Genomic DNA, 11,617 nt, shown 5'->3' on the forward strand with positions numbered 1-11,617 from the left:
GGCATAAGGAAGACTAGGACCACTCCACTTCGGCCACAGTCAGACGGAATGGTAGAACAGTTTAATTGGACCTTGGGACAAGAACTGACCAAGTATTGTGTTGAGGGACAAACAGAATGGGACCAGAAGCTGCCTGCTCTGCTGATGGCGTATCGGTCGGCTGTCCACAAGTCAACTGGATACACACAGGCAAAATTGACTTTGGGTCACGAACTGTGGCTGCCAGTGGACCTGCTGACAGGAAGACCACCTCATTAGGAACTTCCTGAAGAAACCACCAGTTACGTCAAAAGCCTCCAAGAAAGGTTGGTGGGGGTTCACCATCAAGTTCGAAGAACTCTGGAGTTCTCGGGTGAAGTGATGAAGCGCACCATGATGTCAGGGCAAGCCAGGTCTGTTACAAGGACGATGATAAGGTTTAGCTGTATATTCCTTTGCCGAGTCCATGGGAATGACCATACACTTAGTGGAATACCTTTTATATGTGAACTACAGAATCAGGGGAGGAAGGAAGGCTCAGCCGAGGGTAGTCCACGTCAGTCGTCTGTGGCAGTATCATGGGTCAGGGCAGTACACCTGGGAAGTCTCTGAGGAGCAATCACCTACCACCGACAAGGACCAGACCGGAGATCCTGGAAGAACTCAGGGCCATACCGATCCAGGGAACCCAACCATGGACCAGGAAGAGGAGCACTGTTCCCTCTTAGCGGAATTGGACGTGACAGGAGAAGGGAACCAATCTGAGGATGTGACTGAGGTTGCTGCGCCAAGAGAGGACTTTGAAGACAATCCCAGTACGTAGGCGGCAGCAGCGGGAGAGGAGGAGACCTCCCAAGTTTCAAAATTTTGTATATACTGAATAGCTGTATCGGAACGACACAAGAATTTGGGAGGGAGTAGTGTTAATCTGAAGCGTAATTTAGTATTATAAATTTTGTGAACTAAATGTTCTGATTATTTTCTATTCCAAGCAGCAGTAATTTTGGCAAATTGGGGAGATTTTCTTGTATATATTGATGTATTTCCCATACAAGAATTTTCTAGAATGTATTGCATCATTTTTTTCATGATTTACTAACGTATTGTAAGCCTGGATCATTTTATAATTCTCCAGGCGTATCTCGTTCCGACCTGCAATGCCTGAATGGCACTAGAATGCTCTAAGCGTCTGACATACGGTGACAAGCCGTATATAAACACCCACGAGCTGCCTAGGGAGTCAATACTCAGTCACCTGTTTCTGCTTAGTGTGAAGTACAAGCATTGTGACAGCTAAAGATAATTGGTGTTCAAGTATTATGGAATTGTTGTGAGCCATATAAAGTGAAAAGACTAAGGAATTGTACACTGGTAGTGTGCTGACTGTATATATAGTGGTAGAAACTTACCCTGTGAACAGTTTTGTGAAGACTTAGTGATTATTAAAGACGACTACAGTTCACAGGAGCCCTTCTGTGACCTGGTGGAAATCTACCTGCCTGTTGCTTAATCTGTACACTGATACCGATCGTCGGAAAATTACCGGAGACTGCTGGGACAGCCAGTGGTAATTCGACGACACCTGTATCTACTGCTTCTGTATGTACGACTTGCTGGCAACCAGCAATGGAAGCTTGTAATCGGTGAAAGGGGTTCGCAACATAACATTGACCACTTGGGTGTACGAAGAAGTCAGACACACTTGAGCCAAGAGTTCTAATTTTTCGATAGAATCATGAATAAAACGAGTGGCGGTCAATCTAGGGACTAATATAGTTCGATGGTCTCATGATTTTTAATGCGAGTCCTTCACCTGCAGGAGTGGACACAATGTCAGCCACCATCAGAGTGAGTAAAGATTCGTCGTGGCAGAGTTCACTAAGCAGCCCAGATCAACGCCTCGCCTTACTCCTGCAGTCCTCTCGCTTGTCTGATCTCACCATCACCTTCCCGGGTCACGACAACATCCTTAAGGTAACATCACATAACAGAGTCTAGGACTACTTTTAGTGTCCTGGTAGCCCAGAAGTAACGTTCCCCGGTCACAATCATAAGATCGTGGGTTCGAATCCTGGCGGGGTGAGGTGTTGATTTTATATATATATATATATATATATATATATATATATATATATATATATATATATATATATATATATATATATATATATATATATATATATATATATATATATACCATATAATAATAGAATAAAATGACCAGTATCTGGATAAGAGTTGAACATATAACTCGAATATTGATTAGCATTTCGAGGCATTTCATATATTTTTCATAATTTCCATGCACACTTTATCGATGATGTATTTCACTGTAATATTAAACTAGTGCAGGATTCATAGTACTAAAGGTTAATACTCTTTTTATATCAGCACATCTGGTTGCCTTGTGGGGTACGAGATATTGGTTCACACTCAGGATGGGATGGAGAAAGGAAACTCACAATGTGCTCTCTGTATACATGTTGTATTGGATGTACAATGCACCTTGGTGCTGGGAAGTGGCAGCGTGGTTACAAGCGTGTGTAGAGAGAGCTGGTTGGTGAGGGTGCTCAGAGGGGGACCAGCTTGTGGGTCGCCATGCTTGCCGGCGGGAGCGAGGGCCGCCCGGCAGGAGTGGAGGAGGAGGTGTTGCTTGTTGCGGCTGTAGCTAGAAGAAGGGGTAGGTCACCACGAGGTCAGGTCTTATATAGCGGAGGTAGGCGTGGCTTAATAGTTGACCTCCGTCATGTAAGGCGGCGCTGGTTGACCTAGACCACGAGGCATACACTGGGGAGTTCGCAGGGTCGGCTACTCAGTGACAAGTGTTTGTAGGGAGGAATCCACTACACCCTGACTACAGCATTTACTCTCTTTTATGCCGTCACATACAAATAACTATGCAGGGTGAGCATAAAGTCTTTCCCTGATTACAAAAATTTATTACACAAAACATACGCTAGGTACAAACATAGTTTTTTTCAGCTTAAAATATGCATGAAAAAAATCTATTAATTCGTCTACACAATGCTACAACATTCATGTTTCTATCTAGATTCTATCTAGATCATATCTCGAAAACCATTCTAGATTCTAGAATGGTCTTCGAGATATGATTTTTCATAATCAGGGAAAGACTTTATGCTCATCCTGTACATTTGACCCGCTTTACTTTTACTGGGATTGTATCGCAAGTGTCACATATACTAAAATTAGTTTACTGTTAAGGCTATTTCATATTACTTTTCCATTCATATGTATTAGTAAACAATGTATAGAGGTTTTCTACGGTCATGTTCTATTATTATTATTATTATTATTATTATTATTGGCAGAGTTATTGAATTAGTGGCATATTAATACTCATTATCTCTTCCTTCATTCCACTTTCCCATCTTTTGTGCACATCCCACTGGTCTCCCTCCAGCCAGCCATCCAATCAACCTCCTCCTTCACTTTTCAAGTTACAAGAGATTCTCATATTCCTGAATTTTTTCATTTATCTTTTGTAATTTTTCCAAGTTTCTGAACCGTGTGTTAAGAAGTGAGAAGGACACTTTTGTTGTCATTGTCCACGTTTCTGATCCATATTGTGGCTGCTCACAGGTCACTGGGACACAAGTGAGAACTTGTGAACCATGGGGTGCGGATCAGCCAGCTCCCATTGACAGGTTTTACCTGTAAGCCTTGGTTGCCAGTCTTCCTCCCCCTCCCCTTGAGTAGTTGACCTTGACCAGTTTGTCATACACCTCATTCCGAGACAAGACCTCAGCCATGAAGTCGTGTGGGAGAAAGTGAAGGTTGTGAGGATATATCCTCCACTTTCAACGCCTCATGAGAAGCTGAACCCCGAAGAAGTTTTTACTTCTCCAGGTATACTGTAGATGGGGTTACGATGGTCGCCCGCCGGCCTTGTGGTAGCCTTCGGCGGCTGGGGGCAGACCGAACAACGGAGCCAAATTGAAACCATCATTGACGTCCTCGCTGAAGTTCAGTTAAACTTTGTCAACAACGCTGCGTGGGGAGTTATTTCCCACGCCGAAATACAATATAACGACAAGGACGATGTAAAAGAAAGTCGTGAAACGAAAAATCAAGAAAGAAGACGGAGAATCCACCTCAGCTCTGGTGGGATTCTTTCACAAGTTGCCAGAGACGATTATACTTGGGCTGGGACACCGTCCCAGTGAAGCCGTACATACCAAGATCGACCGACCAGGTGCTACAAGTCAGCGCTACGGCCACGCAGCGAAGTGCCGGCCTCGGGAGGTCTGCGCCACTTGCAAGATCCTGGTACCGGCACACCACGTGTCCAGCAAACAAGAAAAATATGCAACTTGTGGAGGCCCTCATTCCTCCTCCTACCGGGAGTGTCCCAAATGGAGGGAGGAGAGTAGGGTAGCCAAGGTGCGATCCAAGAAAAAAATGAGTTACAAGGACTCTCCTTGTAGCTAAGAAATAAGAAAATAAGAAACAAAAGAACGAAAACATGAACAAGAACAAGAAAAGAAAACCGAAGAACAGAAGAACAACTAGAAGAAGAAATGGATAACATCACGGACAAGACAAAGACGAACAAGATATTTGTGAGCAAGATCAAGAAAGGTGGAGCCTCCAAAAAAGAACAAAACACAAAGATCAAACTAACAAGTCTACGGCCGTAATGACCCAAGCTGTCGACGGCCAAGAAAACAATCCAGCCAACCAACCAGTTTGTCATTAAGTTACACTTCCTCCAGTTCGTGGTCTCTATCTGGGTCAATTTTGGATCAGTATGTGTTGTACTTTACTGTGCATCATTCTCACCTTGGTAAGTTCTTGCATTGTAGTGTGAAATTTGTAAATTTCATGATTTTATTCCAAAATTCTTGAATTCTATGTTAATAAAAACATATAATTTGATAACTGCATTTTTTATATAATTTGTTTGATTTAATATCAGAAAAATAATTAACATTTATTATTTTGTCCCAAATCATTATTGCTATCTACACACCCCAACACCGAGATCCTCTACCTAGGGGATTTCAATGTACATCACAGAGAATGGCTTGGCTCTGCAAGGGTTGACTTAGGTGGAGCTGAGGCACTCTCTTTTTCCCTACTTAATGATTTGGAACAAATAATCAAACACCCTACACGCGTTCCTGATCGACACGATCAACTTGCTAACATTCTTAATCTTTGTTTTACCTCTAACCCCTCACACTATTCATACTCAATTTCTGCCCCCTTAGGGTCTTCTGATCACAATCTTATTTCTATTAAATCAAACTGGGCACGACCACCTCCCCCACCCCCTCTAAACGTCAACTATGGCACTATCGGAGGGCAGTTGGCAATCCTTGCGAGAATTCTTCACCGACTTTCCTTGGGATGAATGTTGCTTTTCCACTCGGGACGCCTCGGTATGTGCTGACAGCATTGCTGGGGTTATACAGGGCGGTATGAGTGCATTTATCCCACCAAAATTTCACATTACAATCATGGTTTAATCGCTCCTGCTCTCTTGCTTGCAGGGTGAGAGATAGGGCATATCGAGCTATGAAACTATCTCTTTCTCCTATTACCCACACCTCTTTCACTACTTCTAGACATCGTTTTAAGGCTATTCTTCGTAGGGCCAAGCAGAATTTTATTAAAAGAAAGACCGCTGTCCTGACTAATTCTTCCTCTAGTAAATCCTTTTGGTCCTTAACTAAAAACATATGTAACAACTTCTGCACTCCTTCTTTTCCTCCTCTCTTTCGACCCGATAACTCTATAGCCAACTCTCCCCCTGACAAAGCCAACCTCTTTGGCACCTTATTCTCCTCTAATTCCACCTTAGACGATTCCCACTCTATCCCTCCTACCCCTGCACCTCCTATGCACTTTCCTATAATCTCCACTCGCAGGGCTGCCGGTGTGTTATCCAGGTTGGATGTGATTAAGGCGCATGGACCGGACGGAATACCCCCTCGTGTTCTGAGGGAGTGTGCTGAAGCCCTGGCCTCTGTGCTTGCTCGCCTCCGCCTCAAAACCCAAACTTTTCCTTCTTCTTGGAAGCATGCCTTGGTTCAGCTCATCCCGAAGAAGGGTTGTATCGGGCCGATTCTTTCTCTTTATAATTTACTCTCCAGATATTCTTTTCTGTTATTATTCTTCAAGTCTTTATTTATAAATGTATTTTATACTCTTGCTTATATTCTTATATAAGTACTGTAATTCTTTCCTTAGTTATGTATGTTCTTTAGATTAAACCTTCATGGTGTAGTTATTTAATAATTTCTAGGCTGTGTCTTTAGTTCCACAATTTACATACCGGTCTTATCTGTCTTTTCTTATACTTTCCAAGTCTTTCATTTCTTTTCATATACTGTATATTATATTTTCTAAATTTATATGTCCTTACCTTTCTGAAGTAGTTACTGTTTTACTTATACAGATTCTCATACATGGGTTAGTCTGGGAAACCATGTAATTCTTAGTACAACACTTATTATAATTACAAGGGTAACTGCCACCACCCAGCTTTTCAGTATATAACATAACTCATGGAAAGTTTTTGGGTAGTGTGGTAGATGTATAGGCACGTGAGTAAGTATTATTTTCTGGGAACCAATGTTTAGAAGGAGTAGAGTGGTGATACTCGTAGATTACTAATTCAATATTTATTAACACAGTGAGTGGATAAGATGCATCTTAAATTCACTCAGTCAAAACAGAACCGCAATTACTTATTAAGTCATCAAACACTTCAAGAACTTATTACCTCCTTAAACGCCTCCAAGTATTTATTACTTCATTAGACAATTGTTGTATTATTCCTCTGACAAGTAAGATTCAGGAGTTACTACACACGGTCAGATAACACTGGACCCTGAGGTCGTACTTTTATAAGTAACATATTACTGCTTCAATACTTGGTGATAACATTATACACTCAGGTTATCATTTCAAGGTTACTACCGATAAATACATAACGCCCTGGACAAACTCCACAATTATAACAACATACAATACCTCCTGTTAGTTTGCAAGGAACAACATGGCACTTTAACTCTCATCCAGTGGTTCCATACTTAACCTGGGATGACTATATTTCTGCTAGTCATCCCCAAGCATGGATATTAATACGGCTCCATACATATAGCCAAGAACAGTAGAGGGGCCACGAATCCACGATCACAAGACGGAGTCCGCGGGCCCGAGTTATTGACAGGCTCGCTCGCTAGCTCGGAGCGCCTGGCCAGGGGAAGGTTGACTCGTGGCGGTGGGCCGTGGCATCTGCCAAGGAATCTCGCCTAGGGATTCTAATCTCGCCACCTCAAAGACATCCTTCGAGAGCCATCTTGCCCATAGGCGGCTCCCGAACCTCAGAGAAATCACAGAGGGAGTGAATATTTAACTTCACTAAACAAACATACGCCTGGCAACGGTCCAGACTATATCTAAATCTCTATGTTACTCGACTTAATTGGCACAGAAGTTACTATGTTAAAACATGAACACTGATATTCACAAAATTGACTAAGTTAAACTGAATTAATATGGCGGCGCGGAACACACGTGAACATACCTGGAGACGTGGAGGAGAAATCACAGAGGGAGTGATTTTTCCTCGCGCGCCGGCATATATCCGAGCCTGAGGGCATATCCCTACTAGAAAGACTAATTTCACTAACAATAGACCCTCTTTTCAAAGTAATCGTTGGACACCTAGCTGTGACCGTCAGTGTCACAGATCAGGCTAATTTTCTACATCTATATTTATGATCTAATCAGAGATTGAGTTTGTCAGTAAAGAGGTGAAATGGAGTTATATATGCGTTCTCAACTCTATTGGCCTGACCGCAAACCACATCCCAGGTCAAACGGCCGTTAAGTCTTGGAGAATTTTGAGTTTGACAGGAACTGTTCAGGAGATTAATGACTTTCTTAAATAGACAACTGACACTAACTAAACTATAAACATCAGATTCTCTGATGTCAGGGCGACAAAATAATATAACTTCAGTAGCGGTCAGAAACTCATGGGTATCCCCACGGACGACATAAAATACGCCACTCAAGCTGGCAAACTCAACACTGGCTTACTTGACACATTTTACTAACAATAAGGACAGCTGAAGCGTTCAACACCACTCACAATGGATCTTGAATGTTCCAACTGTAAACAGACATATCTAAGTTGACTCAAAACAAGGGTGTTCTCTCTCACATTCAAATTCATTTTGTAGAGAGGTTAGTTTCAGTAAGTCAGAGAAAATGGGATAACGGAGGACTGAGGCGTCTTGAAGTGATCAGAAAAACGGACTCCTCAGATGGGCTATTGAGTGTAATATGAATCATTTGATTTTGGCGTTAACTGACGTGTATGACCGTGGTCGTTACAGGGTGACCATTCTAATCCCTCTAACTATCGCTCCATTGCCCTAACTTCATCCCTCTCTAAGATTTTCGAAACTATCTTGAACTCCCATTTTCTCCGTCACCTTGAACGCCTTCTCTTTTGTCGGATCACCAGTATGGCTTTCGCCAGGTGAGATCTACTGGTGATCTGCTCTCCTACTGCACCCATCTTTGGTCATCCTCTCATAGGGATTATGGGGAAACTTTCGTCGTAGCCCTCGACATCTCCAAAGCATTTGACAGGGTATGGCACAAGTCGTTGCTATCTAAACTTCCCTCTTTTGGTTTCTCTCCCCCACTTTGTTTTCTCATCTCTAGCTTCCTTGAGAACCGATCCGTGGCAGTTGTTGTCTAGGGATCGATCTCTCGCTCTTTCTCTAACAGTAGTGGTGTCCCACAGGGCTCTGTTCTTTCACTCTCTTCCTTTTTTTATCAATGATTTACCTCACACTACAACTAATTCTATCCATTCTTACTCTGATGATCCTACTCTTCACTCTTCTTCACATTTTCCTCTTCATCCTAACTCTCAAACTAGATCTGTTTCTAGAACTGATATCATCACTTCTATCAATGCGGATCTGTGCATCTCTGAATGGGGAGGTACAAACTTGGTTAAGTTCAATAGTAATAAAACTCAATGTTTACCAATTATACTTTGTAAATTAGATGATCTCCCACCAATTACATTTCAGGATGCTATCATCCTGCCAAATTCTGAAATAAATATGTTAGGCCTCACCATTTCCTCCAATATGTCCTGGAAATTACACATCCTTAATATAGCTAAAGCTGCCTCCCGAAAGTTGGGAATGATGTACAGATGCCGTAGCTACTTCACTCCTGAGTAGTTGCTCCAAGTATATAAAGGATTCATTCTGTCCAACTATTAGATAGGGTGGAATCAAAGGCATTTCGTCTTATTAACTCTCCTCCTTTAGTCGACAATCTCTCTTCCCTTTCTCTTCATCACAATGTTGCTTCACTCTCTCTTTTACAGGTACTTTAACGGGCAATGTTCGGTGGATTTGGCATCCTGTGTACTGCCGGCAAGGCCATGGGATCATAACACATGTCTTGCCGCGGTGCCCACCGTTTCTCTGTGGATGTCAGTCACACGAGAATAACCCGTTATAGTACCTCCTTCTTTCCTCACACAGCCAAACTGTGGAATGCTCTGCCTTCTTCTGTGTTTCCATACTTATACACTCTGTCTCTCTTTAAAAGCTGGTTTCCCGGCATCTTCGTGGTGTAGATTAACACAATACTGTACCTGTATAACCTTATCCTTCTCTATTTCCAATTTCTTTCTGGGGTTTTTTTTCGCTCCCCAGACCCCGTTGTGGGTCGTTTGACCTGTGCCTGGGTTGGCTAATTCCCGTAAAAAAAAAATAATAATTAAATATTATTTATATACTCATTAGTTCAACCTCTAAAGTAGACACAGAGGTGCAGTCATCAGTTTAATGATTATGAATTTATTGTTACAAAAATAACCCCAGACAACTTGATTAATTGGTCACTAACAGTAACAATATGTTACGATGGGAACAAGACACTTTTTGTTGTCATAGTCCACGCTACTGAACCATATGTTAAGGTGGGAACTAGAGTCTATTTAGTGTATTTTTATTTATATACAGAAATATGGAAATAGTGTACAGTACACCCTCGGTATACTCGTTCATTCTCTGTTATTTCGATCATGTTTCCACTCTTTAAAATGAATAGGCTTCTAAGGTAATTGAATTTTTTCTATATACTTTTCACTTGTGTTCCATTAATTTCAATATTTGATTAATCTTCTTCATTACAGCCATTCAAAGTTATCTTTTAAATCTCCCTACAGGCCATTCAAATTCATATCAATAATGATATGGGGATAGTACACTTCCTTGTGCATTATCATTATTATTATTATTATTATTATTATTATTATTATTGTGGAAATTAATTTGTACTGTATAATTCCACGTAATGATATTACATTGTAAATAACACCGTGTAGCAACTTGCCCCGTGGAACCCTGAAGCACCTACTTATATTCGGGTAGTGAGATGGCGTGAATTCAACGTGAAATAATAGACTTGTTGTCAGGGGTAGATCATGTATTTTTCACAATAATTCGTATAATCCATGATTCACGTGTATAAAAATATAAGTATTAGTGTTTGTTTATTACTATTATAAATAATTAGTCCGATGAACGTCAGTAGCAATCAGATAGTTTTATTGGGTTAAGGCGAGTTAATATTTCTCGTCTAATTAATTTAAATTTGTTAAATTAGTTTATAAATAAACTACAGGTAATTATCGATTATCATTGCATTTTAACAGTAAAACTAAGTTATACGGATGTACTTTAAACTACTGTAATAAATTAGTTAAGCATGAGGTGTCAAATGATGTTTGGTTCCGTGAGACATGCCTGAATCCTTTCTCGACCAGAGCGAAGACACGTCTGACATGACCAACAAGTGATTGTGTTTACTTAATGCTCCGGTTATTGTCTCAATGTGACAACATTACAGACTGGCTGAAGTCTTCAGAGAACTTCATTAAATATTCATAACCCCGTCCTACGATAAGGTAAAACTAAGTACTGTATCTGAAAGAACTGTATGAGAAAGGTGATTTCAAGTTAGCAAAATAAATTACTGTATTTGTGAGCGTAAAAAAATACTACAATTATTGTTGTTCATTATTTTTTGTTAGAGCCCTGTATCTGGGTCCGTTAACAAAATAATACAGTAATACCTCGGTTTACGCGGTTCTCGTTTACACGTTTCCACATCTAAGCGGTACCCAGCCAGAACCGGAATGCCCAATTTACCCTGCATCTACTCATATACGCGGGAAGCGGCGCTGGCAGGGTGCGCACAAGGTCGCCCAGTCATCAAAACATTACCGAGTTCTTCACCCGCCATCCACCACAGCCGGCCCAAGTCAGTGATAGTGCTAGTAATAGTGAGGATATGGACTTATATGGACTTTGAGGGGTTTGACAAAGAGGCCCTGCAAGCCTCTGTGGTGGATAGTGATGCAATTGATACAAGTGATACAGGTGAGGGCCAATAATCTGCCCTCTGCTTCGGAACCAACCCCCCATCCCCGTGTGCCCAGCCATCTTTTCTACTAATGCATGTGTTAAAAAACCTAATATTATTGATATTTATCTTAATTATTAATTGTGTGTGCATACCAACATAAAATTAAGATTTTATTTTTACTACAACGTAGGTATTG

General features: G+C 41.2%; 1 protein-coding gene across 3 annotated transcripts in view; it reads left to right on the forward strand.

The window, feature by feature from the left end:
• The window catches only part of LOC121863602 (BTB/POZ domain-containing protein 6-A-like), an 81,539-nt gene that overhangs the window by 31,814 nt on the left and 38,108 nt on the right, over window positions 1–11,617 (forward strand). For all 3 annotated transcript variants that reach the window (XM_042362331.1, XM_042362329.1, XM_042362330.1), the window contains exon 2: window positions 1,799–1,953. In XM_042362331.1, the coding sequence (XP_042218265.1) occupies window positions 1,810–1,953 (144 nt within the window). In that variant the 5' untranslated portion in view covers window positions 1,799–1,809. The remainder of the gene's footprint in view (window positions 1–1,798; window positions 1,954–11,617) is intronic.

The sequence above is a fragment of the Homarus americanus genome, unplaced genomic scaffold, assembly GCF_018991925.1.
Source record: "Homarus americanus isolate GMGI-L3 unplaced genomic scaffold, GMGI_Hamer_2.0 scaffold41366, whole genome shotgun sequence".
NCBI lineage: Eukaryota > Metazoa > Arthropoda > Malacostraca > Decapoda > Nephropidae > Homarus > Homarus americanus.